This window comes from Oncorhynchus mykiss, chromosome 23 (genome assembly GCF_057628025.1).
Source record: "Oncorhynchus mykiss isolate SJ-2025 chromosome 23, ASM5762802v1, whole genome shotgun sequence".
NCBI lineage: Eukaryota > Metazoa > Chordata > Actinopteri > Salmoniformes > Salmonidae > Oncorhynchus > Oncorhynchus mykiss.
Genome location: NC_143044.1, coordinates 37,607,860 through 37,630,853, shown reverse-complemented (window position 1 = coordinate 37,630,853; position 22,994 = coordinate 37,607,860). Strand labels below are relative to the sequence as shown.

The 22,994-nt window shown below is 43.1% G+C and overlaps 1 protein-coding gene across 3 annotated transcripts; it reads right to left on the bottom strand.

Annotated features, from left to right (window-relative positions):
- Positions 1-2,766: 2,766 nt before the first annotated feature.
- LOC110502868 (thyrotroph embryonic factor) lies at positions 2,767-15,708 on the bottom strand. Of its 3 annotated transcripts, none has more exons than XM_021581210.3 (5): positions 15,407-15,708; positions 6,562-6,936; positions 5,766-5,986; positions 5,212-5,423; positions 2,767-4,973 (listed from the first exon to the last, which is right to left on the bottom strand). In XM_021581210.3, the coding sequence occupies exons 1-5, from the start codon at positions 15,483-15,485 to the stop codon at positions 4,952-4,954; spliced, it is 909 nt and encodes a 302-aa protein (XP_021436885.2). In that variant the 5' UTR covers positions 15,486-15,708; the 3' UTR covers positions 2,767-4,951. The 3 variants fall into 3 exon arrangements, with proteins under 3 accessions (XP_021436885.2, XP_021436884.2, XP_090073558.1); XM_021581209.3 differs by lacking the exon at positions 15,407-15,708 and adding an exon at positions 7,685-8,081; XM_090217432.1 differs by lacking the exons at positions 2,767-4,973; positions 15,407-15,708 and adding an exon at positions 7,685-8,081 and having other exon boundaries at positions 5,110-5,423.
- Positions 15,709-22,994: the final 7,286 nt, after the last annotated feature.

Genomic DNA, 22,994 nt, shown 5'->3' with positions numbered 1-22,994 from the left:
AACCTTTATGCTTTTTTTCAACACAAAATAAGAATATTGACTTCTTCAAAACGGAGATGGCCTCAATGGCAAGTATGGGTAACTGCATTCGTGGAATATTGCTGCGTTCAAAACAACTCAAGAAAAAAAAATGAGCTCTGACTGGGGGAAAAAATAAGAGGTTTTGAACGGTCATTCAACTCGAAATTCCAAGTCAGGAACTTGGGCCTATTTCTAGAGCTCTAACATTCTGACCTGAAGATGACTGACGTCATGATTTGAACTTTTTTCTACAAGTTCACAGTTAACTTAAAAGCACCATGTGGCCTCCTGAGTGGCGCAGCGGTCTAGAGGCGTCACTACAGATCGGGGTTCGATCCCAGTCTGTGTCACAGCCGGCCGCGACCTGGAGACCCATTAGGTGGCATACAATTGGCCCAGCGTCGTCTGGGTTAGGGAGGGTTTGGCCGGCTGAGATGTCCTTGTCCCATCGCGCTCTAGCACCTCCTTGTGGCGGCCGGGCACATGCACGCTGACGAGGACGTCAACTGTAGGGTGTTTCCTCTGACACGTTGGTGTGGCTGGCTTCTGGGTTAAGCAAGCAGTGTGTCAAGAAGCAGTGCGGCTTGGCGGGGTCGTGTTTTGGAGGTCGCATGGCTCTCAACCTTCGCCTCTCCTGACTCCGTACAGGAGTTGCAGCGATGGGACAAAACTGTAACTACCAATTTGGATATCATAAAAAGGGGGTAAAAAAAATAAAAGCACTATGTGTCTAAAAGTGGGCATTGCGAAATAAGTGGGAGGGTCAACATATGGAAACAACAGCAAATTGGGCAGATTGGTTGCAACGCAAGACAAATAAAATTGTATTTGTTGCGTACACAGTTTAGCGGGTGCAGCGAAATGCTCATGTTCCCAGTTCCTATCAATCAATGCAGTAAATGTCCACAAGCACACAATAATCCAAAATGTGAAAGAGAGCGACCCGGCTTTAAGTATTTTACTGGTTTGTGACTAACTGACACCGCCCCCGGTTAGAGGGGCATAAAGCAGTCCAAGAGTTAATACACCCCGGAACTTTATTCAATCACAGTAGAAGATGAACATGGGATGCAAAGTGTGAGAGATAGTGGAATAGTAGTGGAATGGTAGTGGTTCTGTAACAGGAGAAACAGAGTCATAATCCAGTCCAATGTACACAATACTATAACTGAGAGTACAAGTAGAGCAATAAGGCTATTAACAAGAGAAGGACTGTATGCAAATGTATATGCTACCTGCAGGGTAGAGTACCCAGTGGTAGCCGGCTGGTGAATGAGGGGCAGAGTACTGGGTGGAGGCCGTCTAGCAGTGGGTGTTGAACAGTTTGATGGCCTAGGGATAGAAGCTGGGTATCAGTCTCTCGTTCCCAGCTTTGATGCACCTGTACTGTCTCCGCCTTCTAGATGGTAGTGGTGTGAACAGGCCGTGGCTCAGGTGGCTGAGGTTCTTGATGATCTTCTTGGCCTTCTTCTGACACCGGGTGCTGTTGATGTCCTGGAGGGCAGGCAGTGTGCCCCCGATAGTGTTTTGGGCTGACCACACCACTCACTGGTGTTTAGTTGTGGACGGTGCAATACAGCCCGACAGTATGCTCTCAATGGTGCATCTGTAGAAGTTTGTGAGGGACTTTGGGTCTGCTTGCTGTTTTCTTGTAGCATTTTAGCTAAACTGGTTAGGATTATTAACGTGGGAGGTTAGGAGAAGAGTTAGGCTTAGCTAAAATGCTATGAGGAAGTAACAAAACAGACTCGAGTATCAACCAATCTGTCCAATTAGCTATTATGTTTCCATACACCCACGTATGTTGTTCCTCCCAATTATTTTGCAACACCACTTTCAGAAACACTCCACATATGCAGTTATTTATGACTCCTCTATAGTCCTGCCTATGCTGTCAGACACCATAATGAGACAAATATAAAGATGAGTCGTCTAACTAACTCTATGGTTGGTCCCATCGCATAACCTCATGGACTACCCACTGGGCAGATGTCAGTTCAACGTCTAGTTTAGATTTAAACCTTTGGTTGAGTTAAATTCAGCGTTTCGTGGTTTCTCCCAGTCTCAGAGAGACTTATACAACAGTGACTGAATGTGTTACAACACCTGGCATGGCCAGAGGTTTCTTTTAAGCCCAGTAAAATGCCATAAATGCCCTAATGTTGACTTTTTGCAAGTTCAATCAGTTTGCCATGTTGATTCAACGTCACAATGATTTTTTTGGTATGGAAATAACATGGATTCAACCAGGTAAAACATCATGTTTCATGGGTCAATTATGACTGACTGACTTGACCTACAATAAGTAATGAGTAGTTATTTATGATGCAAGGTTCGTTGTAGATCTGTCAGTCGATAGTCGGCTGCAATTTCAATCAAGCCCTATAACTTGCTGGTCTTGGCCAGTTCCTCATAATTTCTTCCTACCTATCTCCCCCAACAGATGGCATCGTTTCAGAGGCTTATACAACAGTGACTGAATGCGTTACACAACACCTGGCACGGACAGAAGTTTCTTTTAAGGCCAAGTAAAATGCCAAAAAAGAGCCAATGGATAAACTCTGTCCTGAAAGGCTATTCATGGTGTGTTCCTTTGTCTGGCTGGTTTCTTCTAAAGACTCATGTCTGTCAGCTTTTACCCAGTGCCTCATGAAAGTAGATAGTACTGCAGCGAGACAGGGTGTCATATTACACTTAAAACACAGACATGTCATTTAGCCACAAAACAACACCTTCACTGTGCGCTCAGTTTTCAACAATGCTTTATTCATATACAGGGCATACGTTATCCACACATAAAATGCCACAAAATGTGTATACAACGTAAAAAAAAAGATTAGATCATTCTCCAACAGTTCTAAACATTTTCCCTGCACCAGTTGTATAACATATGTGCACATTTTCTTAAAATGTTGTAGCACACTTTTTTCCCCAAAAAATATTGAACATGTCAGGAAGTGTGCTAATGTTTAGCGGTAACCCAATCAAGTCAGTGTTTTACTGACATTGTTTACTGGTTTATGGAAATCAAGATATTATCTTATGTTTTATAAAACTTACATCGTCTACCAACTTTTCCAAATCAAAATCTTGAACGCTTTCCTACATTATTAATGAAAGCCCTAATGATGCTACACATCATTTTGTGCAGATATTAGCTTTGAGCACTGATCTAGAGCTATAGTGGATTATAACAGCCAACGGAATTCATATAGAAGAGCAGAAAATACTGGTTATTTAAGCCAGGGTAATAATGACTTTAGTTGGAAACTGACCCTAGAGAAGTCTAAAGACTGGAAGACCTCTAACACACAAAGGGTTGTCTTATCTTGTCCAGATTTAGCAAACAACCAATAAATGAATCTTTCAATTTGAATGAGGTTCTCATCTGTTAACACACACAAAACAAACTATCAAATATCTTTACAAAAATAAAATCCAGACTACTTTCCAAAAGGTAAATCTTCAAAAGAATTTCCCAAACATGAGCTGGAAGCACTGTATTCACCTATTTTCCTCTTATTACATCAGCAGGTATTAGGAACGTGACAAGCGGGCTTGGTAACACGGAAAAACACAGGCCAAAGGGCAAAACCCAGGAGACAGAAACCCTGAAAAGAGACTTGAGTTTTGGGGTCTGATATGGTCATGTAAACAGACAATGGGCATCGCAATGAGTCGGCTGAAGACAATTGGAGGTCCTTGTTGAAACTGAGGCCCAGTTCAAACTACATCGATGAGTTGAGAAACCTGGCTTTACCAAAAGGAATTTCAAAAACAGTAACATTTATCAAAAGCTATTTTAAAAACCGTCAACATACACAAACTTAACCAAATTTCAGGTGTAGACTGTTTACCGGTTTCATTTGAGGTAACTAAAATGTATTCTACCCATTGCAGATGGAGCACAAGCACAATAACATTTCACCTTTTTACATTGAGTGTGGTAACTGTCCATATCTGTAGGTCTGTAGAAGATCAAGGTCCCAGAGAAGTTGGATAAACTGCTTTCCAAGCATTCCAAAGTAGTAAACAGGAGCAAGGTTGGAGTTTTACTTTTGGTTGAACACATACTCTAACTGCAGAAAACTCATAAATTGCACAGTTATGTCATAGATACTGTAAGTCAACTGGTTTATAATGTTTTTGTATCGAGTTATACTTCGAACTAAGGAAAAGGTCTGGAAAATATAGCTCTGCTACTATTTACATTTTTTCGTGGGTTCTATACTGTACACCACTTTTCAAAGCATTTCTTAATAAAAACCACAAAACACAGAACCTGAAGAGTGAATCAATTTCCTTGAAATTACAAGGATCCAAGAGCAGTGGACAATAGACTGAAGACAGAGAGACTTTGAAATATTACAAATCATTATATACAGTTTGGAGCAAGTTTTAACATGTAATTGTACAGGAAGAGATTTATATTGAAGGTCTTCCTAACATGGTTTTAAAACTACTACCAAGCAGTAATAGTCCCCTGATTAACTTGAGTTATTGTATTTGAAGGTTATTTATGCATTTTATTTAGCTGTTTTTCTTTTGCAGGGGAAGTCCCATTGAGACCAAAGTTCACAGTAAAAGTATAAGCCATGCTAGTTTAGACTAAAACCCTAAAATATAAAAATCCTTTTCAGTTTACTAAGTAAAATATCACCCACCCTCACCCCACCAATTTCAATCCCTCAAAATTTGAACACAATTATCTTTTTACTGGCCAATGGTGTACAAAACATGACCAAAAATACACTCATTGTCGTGCATTGAAATAAGCACTTAAATATGAAAATCTACTCACACAAGTTTTAAAAACAATAAGCAGGGGTCTTCCACATTCCTCCTCCTCCTGTTCTTCTTCATCATCTGATCCATCAATCCATTCGACTCATTTATTCACTGTTTCACCACAAATAAAATCACTAGTAGCCTACTTGTCTTCCAGCGGTACACTTGAAAGAAAAGAGAAAAAGTAAATGATTTACCAGGAGAGGAAGAGGAGTTAACATGAGGTGAAGAGGGGAGGGTTAACTTTCATTATCACATGAAGCGCAACAGTGGGTATTCACAACTGATTCCTGACCACAATAAACTAAGGATGTTACTACTTAGTGACCTGACCAAAATGAAGTGACTGGCTGATGCAATCTGTGTGCACCGGCCAGCAGTTGTCTGTGTTTGGTCCCTTACAGCTCTCCGAATTTGGCCGCGTATTGGGCCACGACATTCTTGCTGCGGGCAAAGTCCTTCCGTAGCTCGCCCACTTCCTGTCGTAGCGCCGTGTTCTCGCGCTCCAGGAATGCCGCCCGCACTGTGATCTGGTTCTCCTTGAGTCGCCGCGCGTCCCGCGAACGCTTCGCCGCCACATTGTTCTTCTTCCTCCTCTGCCAGTACTTTTCATCCTGGTGAGGAGATAGAGGTGTAGAGGGAGAAAGAGCAGAGAGTACCAGGAGAAAGAGAACAAGGTTTTTATTGAAAGCGATCTTGATGCTGAGAGCATGCTTTCAATTCAATGTCGCTGCTAAGTTATTGAAAGCGTCCTTGAAAAGCAAACTCTTGTTTTCCCTCACTGATGATAAGTAATTTAAAGCGACCTTCAAAATGGCTGAATGCTCTATGAACTAACTGATGGTACTGTAATACAAAATGTTTATAAACAATTCCTCTTCTTGGAATTAGAAAAAGCTGTGTACACCTACCTACATACCAAACCCACATTTCCAGCCTCCATGTCTCTGATTTACCTTAGAATCCTCAGGTACATACACCTTCTTGGCCTTCTTGATCATCGGTTGAGGTTTGAGTTCCTCCTCTGAGAACTTGTGTTTGCGTGGGTTGAACAGCGCTCCTCCAGGAACACTGGACAGGACCAGGTCGGTAGGATCTGGGTCAAAGTTCACGTCCACCTCAATCTCCTCTGGGTCGGTGGGTTCAGGGGTCAGCCTGTCCTTGTCTGTCACAACCTCTGTGGGGAGACACAGGTGACCAAGCATTAGGGTTCAAGTATACTGTTTGGGTTAATGTGAAAATGCTACTATCAGTTTTACGGGTTGGTAAATAAATGCTCCTGGTGTAAATGAGGCATTATTTTATGTGAGACTGCAAGTAATGTAAGTCCTGTTCCAGAACCATATATTTGGCTATATCCTGTTTATATCCTGAACTGGAGTAGATTAGAATAAATCCAGTGACTCAAATTGGCAGACATCAAGTTAAAGACTTCTACATTTGATAAGGATGGCCTCCACGGAGCCCAGCCCACATCTGTTGGTCAGCATAGCTACGATCTATTTTCTCTACCATCTACGGCAGCGACAGTGTTTCCCTGTACATGTGTCGTGTGTCCTTGGTGCTCAGATTATCTGACTGTCTATAGCAGAACCGAGAACAACTTACTTGATTTACTTTGATCTTTAATGCATTTTTTTCTCACTTGTTGTATTACTTACACATTATACCATGTAACTACCAGTGTAACAACACTAACATACTAATATTTAAATGTATAAGGCCCTAAAGGTCTCACAGATGTCGGCCTACCTGTCTCATCTGCGATATCAATACTGTTGAGGGTGATGGTGACCCCTTCTTCCTCACACTGATCCAGCTCCAGGATGGGCAGCAGGGAAATGGGGGCGGCTGGGGCTCTCTTGGGCTTGGCTGCCATGGTGGTGGGCATCTCTGTCTTCCCTGCATTCTCCATGTTGAGAGCATCGTCCAGGGATGAGGGTGAGGTGGAGATGCCGTTCTCCATGAGGAACTCCTCCAGGTCCATGTACTCCAGGTGGAAGGTCTCCCCATTGTACGGGATAGTCTTATCCCAGATGGCAGGGGTCAGGGCGGCCGACGGACCCATCCCACTCCCTCCTTCAAGGTCCACATTGTCCCCCATAAGCAGCTTCTCCTTGTCATTGTCTGTGGCAGTAAAACAGAAAAGCAATGGTTAATTTTATGAGTTATGGCAGGGTGGATAAAACAAATGGAGGAGAAGACAATCATTGGAAAAGGGTTTATTTGACATGGTCATTCAGTAGATTGTAAATGGCTGTGGATAAAACACTCAGGACACACACACATGCATAAATAAATAAAGTGGTCCATGTGACAATCTAGCCCACAAGTTTGATCATGCAGGCTTCATGTTTCAAACAATGGAGGAAATATGATGAAATACTACATCAGAATTTGGTAGAAAAGTGGACCTTGACACTAGGAGACAGAAAAATGTGACCTACTAATAGTGGTTCCAGTAAAGTTACGGAGTTGTGATGAGGTTTAGAGAGGAGTTTACTGTCAACTAGCCTTATGCTATTTTTAGTGCTACATTGATATTGCTTACTCCATTGTTGTTGGCGCTTGCAAGAAAGGCATTTCACTGTACTTGACATTAAAAATGGTGTGCTGTCTGCGAACCCCAGAATTTAAGTGTAGCTACCCAATTGTAGTTTAAATTCAGATGAAGGGATAGCTGAATTCTTATAGATAATAACACTATAAAAACAACAGACAGAAAGGGTGTGATTCTGTGTACCAATTTCCTGCATTGCATACGTTGTATTCGCATTCGGCTTTCTCCGGCACAATTCGGCCTCTTCTCAGTTATTTTCCTAGAACAAACGATGCATTCAAACCCCACACAGAGAAGCATCTAGAGTAGACTTACCATCGTCGCCCTCGAGTAAATTCGGTGGGGGCATTTCCATTATTTTCTTCAATACCACGGGAAAAGCACCCGGTGACCCCATGAAGGTTTCCAGTGTGGTGGTGATCGGCTCTTCTGACATTTTTTACGGAATTACGCAAAAACAAATTTTAAGATAGGCTCCTTCAACAATGAAGCATAGGCGAATGTAACAGAATATCCTCTCCGTAAAACAAAAGTATCCGTTAGTGAAACTGCAATTTGGCTAAATGTTACAATGTAACAGCGAACAACACGACATTAGACTACCTCTTCAGAGTATGAACTGACTCTACAAATAACGCAACAAAAAACGTTTTGTTGGTCAACAGAAACCACACCTCTTGAGTAGAAAATATATAATAGCCCTGTTCTGATTGGTGTTTTTCTTCTCTAACCTTATGAATATTAACATTCTCGGAGCAACGTAGGCAAGGTGTGATATACCATTGGCTGACCGAATTATATATCTGTTGTAACTCTGCATAAATTAGAGGAAAACGTGTTGGGAGGGTGGAACAACCTCAATGATATATATATCCATACTTTAGACTTAGGAAAGCAAATGTTGGTACAGTTGGTGTGTAGTGACAGTACCTTAGGCATGCATTGTCAAAATGTACTTTGACAATTGCCCCAATTTCTTTAGGAACAAATGTGTTTTTAGGTCTATTTATTTGACCAGCTATTATGGGCATCAAACAATAATCTATAGGCTCCTTTGTGAGAAAATAACATTTGTTTTATTGTCTAGCCTATGCCATATAACATAGCAATTGTGAGTCACAAATTGCCCGGTTTCCCAAAATCATTTAAAGCCTAAAATAAAAGGAAACCGAGCCCTGGTTCATTCGCTTCGTTCTCACATGGCAACACGTGCCATCATCGTAGCTAAAAAAAAAAAAAAAAGCACGGAGAACCAATGAAGACTGCGCAGTGATCGCCTACTATTCAAATTGAGTACAAGTGATGGACCGGTCTGCTCTGCTGCATTGCCAGGGGGAGGTGCGGAGCTATGCGATTTGAGACAGGTGTCGCTATTTTACTGGCATTTTACCTTGACACATTTTTTTCAGTCACTGTATTTATGGACATATCTCCGTACGATATTGTGCCAGTCACTCACATTAAGCATGACACTTTACTATACACACACTACACTTATTTAGACACTAAACAGCCAACATATATTCAGACATGGGCTAGTCCAGACGGCTGCGCACAATTGGCCCAGCGTCGTCCGGGTTTGGCCGATGTAGGCCCATCATAGTAAATAAGAATTTGTTCTTAACTGACTTGCCTAGTTAAATAAAGGTTAAATAAAAATAATAATATGCATATACACCAGTGGAGGCTGCTGTGGGGAGGATGACTCATAATAATGGCCAGAATGGAGCAAATGGAATGGCATCAAACACATGGTTTTAATGTGTTTGAAACCATTCCATTTATTCCATTATACTCAATTCCAGCCATTATTATGCCCAATAATATTTTTTCCATGTTTTGTTCTCTTGCCATGTTGTTGCCATGTTTTGTTGATATCATGTTGTGTTGCTACATTGCTGTGTTGCCATGTGTTGCTATGTGTTGCTATGTTGTTGTCTTAGGTCTCTCTTTATGTAGCGTTGGTGTCTTGTCCTGATGTGTGTTTTATCCTATATTTTAATTTTCTTTATTTTTTAATTGTTCTGCAACTGACTTGCCTCGCTAAATACAGGTTAAGTAAAACATGTAACATTTTCATTTATGAGCCTTCCTCCCCTCAGCAGTCTCCACTGATATACACCATGAAAACCAAATGCACAAGCCCTTACTAAAAACATTATTCTAAATTGCGAGTTGTCAAACATTTATTTTCAAACTGATCAAGCAAAGGCAAGGACAGCATTCATGTATTGTAGTTGTTTTTAAGAGTAGAGTTAGCTGTACTGTCAGTATAGCATAGCTCTTCCCACCAGCCTCCTCTGACACAGAACTAGTCCAGCATCCACACCACTGCACAAGAAGAGAAAACAGAGATGCTGTCCACTGCTATGTCTTTATGACACCTTCATAAATCCTTTACAAGGCCTTCATAGATGCTCCACAAATTATTGAAAAGCTGTTAATAGTCCTAATATACAGTATAAAATTACGCCGGAGAGGACGGCTGACGTTTTACATGCTCCTAACCAATTGTGCTATTTTGTTAGTTTTTTTGCGTTGTTCGTAACTTATTTTGTACATAATGTTGCTGCTACCATCTCTTATGACCGAAAATAACTTCTGGACATCAGTGATTACTCACCACGAACTGGAAGGATATACTGCTCTCCCGGGAACAGGCTCAAATCCACGTCATTTGCATGATGAAAAGACGGAGGAAAAGAGGACGCAGATCAGGCTGCCTTCTGAGAATCCATAGGCAAGCGAGTAAACTCCCACTGCCATCCTCCCTATTTGCTAACATGCTAACATGGAAAATAAAATGTATGACCTACGATTAATGATTATCCTACCAACGGAGCATTAAGAACTGTAATATCTTATGTTTCACCGAGTCATGGCTGAATGACGACACGGCTAATATAGAGCTGGCGGGATTTTCCTTGCACCGGCAGAACAGAGAAGCTACGTCTGGTAAGACGAGGGGTGGGGGTGTGTGTCTTTTTGTAAATAACAGCTGGTGCGCAATGTCTAATATTAAAGAAGTCTCAAGGTATTGCTCGCCTGAGGTAGAGTACCTTATGATAAGCTGTAGACCACACTATCTACCTAGAGAGTTCTCATCTATATTTTTCGTAGCCGTCTATTTACCTCCACTAAGACCACACTTACTAACTCTATAAGGCCATAAGCAAACCAGAAATTGCTCATCCAGAAGCAGCGCTCCTAGTAGCCGGGGACTTTAATGCAGGGAAACTTAAATCAGTTTTACCACATTTTTACCAGCATGTCACATGTGCAACCAGAGGGAAAAAAAACCTCTAGACCACCTTTACTCCACACACACAGAGATGCATACAAAGCTCTCCCCCGCCTTCCATTTGGCAAATCTTACCATAATTCTATCCTGATTCCTGCTTACAAGCAAAAACCTAAAGCAGGAAGTACCAGTGACTAGATCAATACGGAAGTGGTCAGATGATGCAGATGTTAGGCTATAGGAATGTTGAATCAGTGCTCAATGTTTTGCTAGCACAGACTGGAATATGTTCCAGGATTCCTACGACAGCATTGATTCATCCAAAGGCACTGAGGAGTATACCACCTCAGTCATCGGCTTCATCAATAAGCGTATCGACGACGTCACCCCCACAGTGACCGTACGTACATATCCAAACCAGAAGCCATGGATTACAAGCAACATCCACATCGAGCTAAAGGCTAGAGCTGCCGCTTTCAAGGAGCGGGACTCTAACCTGGAAGCTTATAAGAAATCCCGCTATGCCCTCCGACGAACCATCAAACAGGCAAGAGTCAATACAGGACTAAGATCTACACCGGCTCTGACGCTAGTCGGATGTGGCAGGGCTTGAAAACTATTCAAGGGCAACCCAGACGCGAGCTGCCCAGTGACGCCAGCCTACCAGACAAGCTAAATTCCTTTTACGCTCATTTCAAGGCAAGCAACCCTGAAGCATGCACGAGAGCACCAGCTATTCTGGATGACTGTGTGATAACGCTCTCGGTAGCCGATGTCAGCAAGACCTTTAAACACAGGTCAACATTCACAAAGCTGCGGGGCCAGATGTATTACCTGGACATGTACTCAAAGCATACGCGGACCAACTGGCAAGTGTCTTCACTGATATTTTCAACCTCTCCCTGACTGAGTCTGTAAAACCTACATGTTTCAAGCAGACCACCATAGTCCCTGTGCCTAAGGAAACGAACTTAACCTGCCTAAATGATTACCACCCCTCGGAGCACTCACGTAGGAAAGCCATGAAATGCTTTGAAAGGCTGATCATGGATCACATCAACAGCATCCTCCCAGAAACCCTAGACCCACTCCAATTCGCATTCCGCCCCAACAGCTCCACAGATGATGCAATCTTTATTGCACTCCACACAGCCCTTTCCCACCTGGACAAAAGGAAAACCTACGTGAGAATGCTGTTCATTGACTACAGCTCTGCGTTCAACACCATAGTACCCATGAAGCTCATCACTAAGCTAAGGACCCTTGGACTAAACACCTCCCTCTGCAACTGGATCCTGGACTTCCTGATGGGCCGCCCCCAGGTGGTAAGGGTAGGCAACAATGCGTCTGCCACACTGATCCTTATCACTGGGGCCCCTCAGGGGTGTGTACTTAGTCCCCTCCTGTACTCCCCGTTCACCCACAACTGCGTGGCCAAACACGACTCCAACACCATCATTAAGTTTGCTGACGACACAACAGTGGTAGGCCTGATCACTGACAATGATGAGACAGCCTATAGTGAGGAGGTCAGAGAACTGGCAGTGTGGTGCCAGCACAACAACCTCTCCCTCAATGTGAGCAAGACAGAGGAGCTAATTGTGGACTACAGGAAAAGGGGGGCCAAACAGGCCCCCATTAATGTCAACAGGACTGTAGTGGAGTGGGTCGAGAGTTTCAAGTTCCTTGGTGTCCATATCATCAACAAACTATCATGGTCCAAACACACCAAGACAAGAAGGCACAACAAAACCTTTTCCCTCTCAGGAGACTGAAAAGATTTGGCAATGGTCCTCAGATCCTCAAAAAGTTCTACAGATGCACCATTGAGAGCATCCTGACCGGTTGCATCACCACCTGGTATTGCAACTGCTCGGCATCTGACTAAGTTGCTACAGAGGGTGGTGCATCCAGGACCTAAATAATAGGCGGTGTCAGAGGAAAGCCCATAAATTTGTCAGAGACTCCAGTCACCCAAGCCATAGACTGTTTTCTCTGCTACCACACGGCAAGCCTAGGACCAAAAGGCTACCGGAGCGCCAAGTCTAGGACAAAAAGGGTCCTTAACAGCTTCTACCCCCAAGCCATAAGACTGCTGAACAACTAAACTAATCAAATGGCCACCCGGATTATTTACATTTGTAAACTCAGCAAAAAAAGAAACGGCCCTTTTTCAAGACCCTGTCTTTCAAAGATAATTTGTAAAAATCCTAAAAACTTCACAGATCTTCATTGTAAAGGGTTTAAAACACTGTTTCTCATGCTTGTTCAATGAACCATAAACAATTAATGAACATGCACATGTGGAATGGTCGTTAAGACACTAACAGCTTACAGACCGTAGGCAATTAAAGTCACAGTTATGAAAACTTAGGACACTAAAGAGGCCTTTCTACTGACTCTGAAAAACACCAAAAGAAAGATGCCCAGGATCCCTGCTCATCTGTGTGAACCTGCTGCAAGGAGACATGAGGACTGCAGATGGGGCCAATAAATTGCCAAGTCCGTACTGTGAGACGCCTAAGACAGCGCTACAAGGAGACAGGACGGACAGATGATCGTCCTCGCAGTGGCAGACCATGTGTAACAGCACCTGCACAGGATCGGAGCATCCGAACATCACACCTGCGAGACAGGTACAGGATGGCAACAACAACTGCCCGAGTTACACCAGGAACGCACAATCCCTCCATCAGTGCTCAGACTATCCGCAATAGGCTGAGAGAGGCTGGACTGAGGGCTTGTAAGCCTGTTGTAAGGCAGGTCCTCACCAGACATCACCGGCACAAACCCACCGCCGCTGGACCAGACAGGACTGGCAAAAAGTGCTCTTCACTGACAAGTCGCAGTTTTGTCTCACCAGTGGTGATGGTCGGATTCGCGTTTATCGTCAAAGGATGAGTGTTACACCGAGGCCTGTACTCTGGAGCGGGATCAATTTGGAGGTGGAGGGTCCGTCATGGTCTGGGGCGGTGTGTCACAGCATCATCGGACTGAGCTCGTTGTCATTGCTGGTAACCTTAACGCTGTGTGTTCCAGGGAAGACGTCCTCCTCCCTCATGTGGTACCCTTCCTGCAGGCTCATCCTGACATGACCTTCCAGCATGACAATGCCATCAGCCATACTGCTCGTTCTGTGCGTGACTTCCTGCAAGACAGGAATGTCAGTGTTCTGCTATGGCCAGCGAAGAGCCCAGATCTCAATCCCATTGAGCACATCTGGGACCTGTTGGATTGGGGGGTGAGGGCTAGGGCCATTCCCCCCAGAAATGTTTGAACTTGCAGGTGCCTTGGTGGAAGAGTGGGTAACATCTCACAGCAAGAACTGGCAAATCTGGGGCAGTCCACGAGGAGATGTACTGCAGTACTTAATGCAGATGGTGGCCACACCAGGTAAAAATATTTATCGCAAGACAACCATTTTCAGGTCTTGCCATAGATTTTCAAACAGATTAATTCAAAACTGTAAATCGGCCACTCAGGAACATAACCTGTCTTCTTGGTAAACAACTCCAATGTAGATTTGGCCTCCTGTTTTCGATCATTGTCCAGCTGAAAGGGGAATTAATCTCAAAGTGTCTGGTGAAAAACAGATTGAACCAGGTTTTCCCTCCAGGATTTTGCCTGTATTTAGCTCCGTTCCATGTATTTTTTATCCTAAAAAACTCCCCAGTCCTTAACGACTACAAGCATAGACATAAATTGAAGCAGCCACCACTATGCTTGAAAATATGGAGTGGTACTCAGTAATGTGTTGTATTGACAAAAAGTAAATTGCCTTGCCACATTTTTTTTTGCAGTATTACTTTAGTGCCTTGTTGCAAACAGGATGCATGTTTTGGAAAATACATATCCCACCTCGCACTGCCTGGCAGTTGAGCTGTGTGCAATGAATTAAGTGCTGATAGATTCATTTTTGGAGGCGCTGCGCACAGTTAGCTATTTAGCTGACAACTGTGGCTAGCCAAAAATGAATCATTTTGAAAGTTAGATAATCTTTGAGGCTTTAAATTAATAAATTATGCTTTTGAACATTCAAAGCAACTGGGAAACGTCCATGGTAGGTATTGTTGTCACCTTAGCTTTCTATATAACTTCTCAGTGATAGAAAGCACGAGCACCACCAATTAGCCTACACACACTAACTAATGTAGCCATGTCATCAAACGACTGCTGTTTGAAAACACACACATCCGATTTGGTGTTTGAACAGTCAGTAGTCCAAAACTGATTTGAGCGTTAAGGCCTGCTGTGTGAACAAGGCTATAAGTCAATTGCACAACTTCCTCTGAATCAAAGAGGTGCAGGTGCTGCCTTAATCGACATCCACACAAGGGGAGCAGTGGTTTGGTTAACTGCCTTGGTCAAGAACAGGGTAGATTGTTCCACTTTGCCGGCTAAGGGATTTGAACCAGCAATCTGTCTTTTACTGGACCAATGCTCTGAACCTATAGCCACCGTTCGGTTACTGGCCCAACGCCCCTACACACTAGGCTAATCTAGTCGTTCTAGTAACCACTGTCAAAATGGCACCAGGATTTTATTGATGTTACGCAATATATAGGATTCGCAGTGAGAAATCACTCCAAAATATTGTATTTATAGTCGAAGAGACTGTTAAGATACATTTATTGAAAACAAACGTACTGTATCAAATATGTTTTGAGTTGCAACATTGTCGCACGTGGATTCATTTACTACAGCGCTGGGAAAACATTATTCCTGATCATTCAGTCACAATGCAATTTATTGACAATTTGCACACAAAAAAATACGATTATTTCGCTTCTTCTTACCGTTGTAATCAAGGGTAGGAATAGTGAAGGGATCCTCAAGCAGAGCTTTGAACATCTCCGGAATCTCAAAATAAGACATATTTCTCGACTTTTCTAAACGCTTGTAAAGATGATCTGGTCTGACTATCAATTAAAAGCTGGAGCAGATATATGAAGGTGACAAAGTTTGTCAACGCTTCCAAGTTCCTCAGAAGACAAAAAAAATCACATATAGAACGAAATGTTGATGAACTGAGAAAATTGAAACTTTTTTTCACGACTGGTTTGTATGTCCCGCCCCTTATAGCGCCTTGTTTTTCCATAGTTTTTTTCCCCAATCCTGGCTGATCTAGCCAATTACTGCCAGGTATTCACACACAATTATAATACCAACGACGGAAAGATTCGTGATGGTGTCTGCTTTTGTCTGATAAAATGGAAAGCCAATTTGAAGCGTTTTCCATATTACCCAAAGAAAATAAGCACAGATATATGGGGCTCCCGAGTGGCGCAGCGGTGTAAGGCACAGTATCTCAGTACTTGAGGTGTCACGACAGACGCCTTGGTTACTATCCAGGCTGTATTACAACTGGCCGTAGTTGGGAGTCCCAAAGCGTGGCGCACAATGTACCCAGCGTCGTCCGAGTATTGGCCCAGCGTCGCTCGATACATAGCTTCCTGTCAGCTTGATTGTAGCCATACTACCATCGAAGTCGCTCCTTTTATCATTATCTCTGTAAATTAATATAATCATATTTCTATAGCGTTTTTGTATAATTCTTGTTGAAAATTCTGTTTATCCATTCAGTTAGTGATTTTTGTAATTCAATTATTGTGTTCTGTGTCTTTTTTTTGTCTCTTAGCTAGCTAGCTAGCTAGCTATTAACGCGCTAACTAGTAAGGTGGCTGGCAATTACCAACCATGGCACTGTTTTACTCAAGGCGCTTGCAAGAGCTGCCAAAGACTACAGTGAAGGTTGTACATCGTCTGTCCAAGACAAATAGCAAAGCACCGACCTCCATGTGGAAAAAAGGATTCAAACGTTGTCTCCAGTTACCTTTTCAACTATGTATAGCCAAGTTGCCTATCAGACCAGACAAAGATATATACTGAAAGCTGTAATGTAGCTTAAGACATGCCTTTTACAGTAGCTAGCTAACATGATTGCTCATTATTTTTATTCCAAACAGTTTCGAACAGGGACAAAGTGACAGGAGAGGTCAGCATAAGGGTTTTCCGCTACAGGTCCACGAGGAAAAATGAGAAACCACACAGTTTGAGTGTAGGGTGAAAAGTCAGCTGTTTGTCACACTACAGGTGTGGCCAAAAGTTTTGAGAATGACAAAACATATACATTTTCACAAAGTATACTGCCTCAGTTTGTATGATGGCAATTTGCATATACTCCAGAATGTTATGAAGAGTGATCAGATTAATTGCAAAGTCCCTCTTTGCCATGCAAATGAACTGAATCCCCCAAAAACATTTCCACTGCATTTCAGCCCTGCCACAAAAGGACCAGCTGACATCATGTCAGAGATTCTCTCGTTAACACAGGTGTGAGTGTTGACGAGGACAAGACTGGAGATCACTGTCATGCTGATATGAGTTCGAATAACAGACAGGAAGCTTCAAAAAGAGGGTGGTGCTTGGAATCATTGTTCTTCCTCTGTCAACCATGGTTACCTGCAAGGAAACACGTGCCGTCATCATTGCTTTGCACAAAAAGGGCTTCACAGGCAAGGATATTGCTGCCAGTAAGATTGCACCTAAATCAACCATTTATTGGATCATCAAGAACTTCAAGGAGAGCGGTTCAATTGTTGTGAAGAAGGCTTCAGGGCGCCCAAGAAAGTCCAGCAAGGGCCAGGACCGTCTCCTAAAGTTGATTCAGCTGCGGGATCGGGGCACCACCAGTACAGAGCTTGCTCAGGAATGGCAGCAGGCAGGTGTGAGTGCATCTGCACGCACAGTGAGGCAAAGACTTTTGGAGGATGGCCTGGTGTCAAGAAGAGCAGCAAAGAAGCCACTTCTCTCCAGGAAAAACATCAGAGACAGACTGATATTCTGCAAAGGGTACATGAATTGGACTGCTGAGGACTGGGGTAAAGTCATCTTCTCTGATGAATCCCCCCTTGTTTGTGGCATCTGGAAAAAAGCTTGTCCGGAAGAAGACAAGGTGAGTGCTGCCATCAGTCCTGTCATGTCAACAGTAAAGCATCCTGAGACCATTCATGTGTGGGGTTGCTTCTCAGCCAAGGGAGTGGGCTCACTCACAATTTTGCCTAAGAACACAGCCATGAATAAAGAATGGTACCAACACATCCTCCGAGAGCAACTTCTCCCAACCATCCCGGAACAGTTTGGAGATGAACAATGCCTTTTCCAGCATGATGGAGCACCTTGCCATAAGGCAAAAGTGATAACTAAGTGGCTCGGGGAATAAAACATTGATATTTTGGGTCCATGGCCAGAACTCCCCAGACCTTAATCCCATTGAGAACTTGTGGTCAATCCTCAAGAGGCGGGTGGACAAACAAAAACCCACAAATTCTAACAAACTCCAAGCATTGATTATGCAAGAATGGGCTGCCATCAGTCAGGATGTGGCCCAGAAGTTAATTGACAGCATGCCAGGGCGGATTGCAGAGGTCTTGAAAAAGAAGGGTCAACACTGCAAATATTGACTCTGCATCAACTTCATGTAATTGTCAATAAAAGCCTTTGACACTTATGAAATGCTTGTAATTATACTTCAATATTCCATAGTAACATCTGACAAAAATATTTAAAGACACTGAAGCAGCAAACTTGGTGGAAATTAATATTTGTGTCATTTTCAAAATTTAGTGGCTGTTGCATGTTGTGTCAGTCAATGTCTGTTTGCTGGTCAACATGACACATGTTGAGTGATTTTATTGTCAAATCATTTTATTTTTATATCCCCACGTAGGTTGTACTGAAGCACTCTGAGCCAGTAACAATGACAACATCACTGTTCATGTGTTTCTGGCACTGCACTATGCAACCACACAGTTGCATTACTATTCCTAGATGGGAACATCAGTCGTCCCACCTGTGCACAGCTGCACAAAGGCCGAGCAGCAGTGGCATAAGCCAAGGACTATGGTATGTTTTAAAAGCTATACCACATATTAACATCATATGTTTATCATCACATCATAATAATCACAGCGGCTGCTAATAAATTATTTAATGAAAACTTAAATCGTCTCATGATTCAATTTAGAATAGTGCCCTTGTACTGTCTTTTTACAAGGTCTACAACCTGGGCCCATAGGCAAAATGACCATCACCAAGCCCATCAAAAATCACATGGCAGAAGGAGGGATTAGGTGAGTATTCCCTAATAGCCAGTATAGTAGGTAGTAGCTGGTCATATCCTATTACACTTTGACAATATAAAATTATTTAATTTCAGGTGGTTTCAAGTACATGGTTTAGATTGGCTAACCACAGTGGCTGCTGTGCAGCACTCTAAACTCTACAGAGCCATTTTGGAATGCTCCTGAAGAGACATCCAAGAACTTTGACCCTCAATCCAAGCCATTGATCTGCAGCATGGGGATGTCTGCTGAAAAGCTTTTAGTCGACTCCCACTTTGTAAAGGTACAGGTGGGGAGCCTCCTGTCTTACCAGCAGCCTCCAATCACAATGTAACACATAGTTCACCATATGGAGACACCACCATTCCCTTCACTGCCCCTGGGTGGCTACAGGCTGTATAGCAACTTTCAAGGCTGCACATTTGTAGTCATTGAAGAAGACCAGCTTCACATTGTCTCTTCAGGTGAGAGAATACATAGAGACCCAGTGGTGTTCTCACTAATTAGAGAGACGGGTGACTGGTACTACTTATGTGTACATGCAAAAGTTCTTTGGCAGAAAATACTAAATAACAAGGGTCAGCGTCCTTTATCTTTCAATGAAAGAGAAACAAATCTGTCTGTGCAATTAATAATTTAAAATAATTCAGTTACATTTTTCTGTTCTCTTGTCACTGTAAATAAACTCTTTATAATATTTTGTTTGGAGTAGAAGCAGAGGTGTTTATTAACAATAAATTGACTACAGGGTGTTAGACAATGTGGATGGTCACAGCAAAAAAAAGGAAAGATGCATTGCAGTAGTAGCTCATTGCTCCTTGGCCCACACCTTCACAAGAGGCCCACACTGGTAGTTTTGTGAGGCGAGCCACAGCCCAGATGCAGTTGATACTTCCCATCAGTGACATGGTAATATTCCACTGGAATAGCAACGGTACTGCTCCATTGTTCTTCAGATGTCGAAGCCCACTAGAAGGTTCAATGAAATCTTATTCATTTCTTAACTTTCAATAAAGATGCCGTACCAATTAATAACGTTAACGTTGTTTGCATTAGCGTTAGCTAGATACTGATAGCTAACGTTTTCTAGATAGAGACAAAAAACACACAGAACACGATAGAATTACAAAAATCACTAACTGAACGGATAAACAACATTTTCAACAAGAATTACACTGCTCAAAAAAATAAAGGGAACACTTTAACAACACAATGTAACTCCAAGTCAATCACACTTCTGTGAAATCAAACTGTCCACTTAGGAAGCAACACTGATTGACAATAAATTTCACATGCTGTTGTGCAAATGGAATAGACAACAGGTGGAAATTATAGGCATTTAGCAAGACTCCCCAATAAAGGAGTGGTTCTGCAGGTGGTGACCACAGACCACTTCTCAGTTCCTATGCTTCCTGGCTGATGTTTTGGTCACTTTTGAATGCTGGCGGTGCTTTCACTCTAGTGGTAGCATGAGACGGAGTCTACAACCCACACAAGTGGCTCAGGTAGTGCAGCTCATCCAAGATGGCACATCAATGCGAGCTGTGGCAAGAAGGTTTGCTGTGTCTATCAGCGTAGTGTCCAGAGCATGGAGGCGCTACCAGGAGACAGGCCAGTACATCAGGAGATGTGGAGGAGGCCGTAGGAGGGTAACAACCCAGCAGCAGGACAGCTACCTCCGCCTTTGTGCAAGGAGGAGCAGGAGGAGGACTGCCAGAGCCCTGCAAAATGACCTCCAGCAGGCCACAAATCTGCATGTGTCTGCTCAAACGGTCAGAAACAGACTCCATGAGGGTGGTATGAGGGCCCGACGTCCACAGGTGGGGGTTGTGCTTACAGCCCAACACCGTGCAGGACGTTTGGCATTTGCCAGAGAACACCAAGATTGGAAAATTCGTCACTGGCGCCCTGTGCTCTTCACAGATGAAAGCAGGTTCACACTGAGCACGTGACAGAGTCTGGAGACGCCGTGGAGAACGTTCTGCTGCCTGCAACATCCTCCAGCATGACCGGTTTTGCGGTGGGTCAGTCATGGTGTGGGGTGGCATTTCTTTGGGGGGCCGCACAGCCCTCCATGTGCTCGCCAGAGGTAGCCTGACTGCCATTAGGTACCGAGATGAGATCCTCAGACCCCTTTTGAGAACATATGCTGGTGCGGTTGGCCCTGGGTTCCTCCTAATGCAAGACAATGCATTAGGAGGAACCCAGACCTCATGTGGCTGGAGTGTGTCAGCAGTTCCTGCAAGAGGAAGGCATTGATGCTATGGACTGGCCCGCCCGTTCCCCAGACCTGAATCCAATTGAGCACATCTGGGACATCATGTCTCGCTCCATCCACCAACGCCACGTTGCACCACAGACTGTCCAGGAGTTGGCGGATGCTTTAGTCCAGGTCTGGGAGGAGACCCCTCAGGAGACCATCCGCCACCTCATCAGGAGCATGCCCAGGCGTTGTAGGGAGGTCATACAGGCACGTGGAGGCCACACACACTACTGAGCCTCATTTTGACTTGTTTTAAGGACATTACATCAAAGTTGGATCAGCCTGTAGTGTGGTTTTCCACTTTAATTTTGAGTGTGACTCCAAATCCAGACCTCCATGGGTTGATAAATGTGATTTCCATTGATCATTTTTGTGTGATTTTGTTGTCAGCACATTCAACTATGTAAAGAAAAAAGTATTTAATAAGAATATTTCATTCATTCAGATCTAGGATGTGTTATTTTAGTGTTCCCTTTATTTTTTTGAGCAGTGTATAATATTATAATATATTGATGTACTGAGGTAATGTTAAAACGAGCGACTTCTAAGCTAGTATGGGTACAATCAGGCTGTATCGGGTAGGAAGTTGAGCGGAAGTGGGCGTTGCTACGTTGCGCAAAAGGTCTATTGACAAGCATCCGGTTGGCGTTTCCACTCACTACCAAATATGGTCATCCAGTGGCCGGCAGTTGGAGACGATGTGGCGAGATGGATTTTTGCAGATATTATACTAATTGTCTCATCAATTAAACGTTTGATCTCAAAACAGTTTCCTGTTCCCAAAACGAAATTCTGTTATGAACAGAGTTAATTAAGTTTTGTAGATTTTACCCTTTGCAAAAGTAAAAAACAAATGGGTTGTTTAGAAGGAGGGAAAGGGTGAATTGATGTATTGCACTTCAGAGTAGGTGTTGCCTAATGGAAATATGCAAATATGTGGTAGAACGTGCCAATAGGCTCTCGCTAGAATGTGCTTGGCCCTGCCCCTGTCCTTGCTTGTTATGCCCACTGTGACTAATTTGTTTCTATTGGAAATGACAGGCTCTGTTCTATCTTGGGATAGTTATCAAAACTTGTATGTGCTCTACAAAAAACCTCTGAAGTTGCCTACTGCTGCAGTTAGTATACTGAACAAAAATGTAAAAGCAACATGTAGTGTTAGTCCCATGTTTCATGAGCTGAAATTAAAGATCCCAGAATTGTTACATATGCACAAAAAGCTTAGTCTCAAATTTTGTGCACAAATTTGTTTACATTCCTGTTAGTGAGCATTTCTCCTTTGACAAGGTAATCCATCCACATGACAGGTGTGGCATCAATCAATCAACCAATCAATCAATCAATCACATTTATTTATAAAGCCCTTTTTACATCAGCTGATGTCACAAAGTGCTGTACAGGCATATCAAGACCCTGATTACACAGCATGATCTTTAAACCGGTGCACCTTGTGCTTGAGGACAATGAAAAGTAACAAAGGTGCCAGAGAAGAAGGATGATGTCCACAACCGATTGTGTTATTTTGTTTGTTTATTTGCGTTGTATGTAACTTATTTTGTACATAATGTTGCCGCTACCGTCTCTTATGACCCCAAATAACTTCTGGACATCAGGACTGTGATTACTCACCACGGACAGTCTGTGGTGAAAAAGGGGCCAGAGGGCAGGCTGCCTTCTGAGAATTAGTAGGCGATCGAATAAACCTCCACCTCTTTCGATTCTGCTAGCAAACGTGCAATCTTTGGAGAATTAAATAGATGACCTACACAAAAGATTAAACTACTAACGGGACATTGAAAACTAATATCTTATACTTCACGGAATCGTGGCTGAACGACGACACTATCAACATTCAGTTGGCTGGTTATACACTGTACCAGCAGGATAGAACAGCGGCGTCTGGTAAGACAAGGGGCGGCGGACTATGTATTTTTTGTAAATAACAGCTGGTGCATGATATCTAAGGAAGTCTCGAGCTATTGCTCGCCTGAGGTAGAG

Excerpts from the sequence above, each read along its gene's own strand:
- LOC110502868 (XM_021581209.3), bottom strand. The coding sequence starts at position 7,805 with ATGTCAGAAGAGCCGATCACCACCACACTGGAAACCTTCATGGGGTCA. Across the intron at positions 5,987-6,561 it reads TGATATCGCAGATGAGACAG|AGGTTGTGACAGACAAGGAC; the intron begins GTAGGCCGACAT and ends GTCTCCCCACAG. Across the intron at positions 4,974-5,211 it reads GCGGCCAAATTCGGAGAGCT|TGTACCGCTGGAAGACAAGT; the intron begins GTAAGGGACCAA and ends TTTTCTTTCAAG.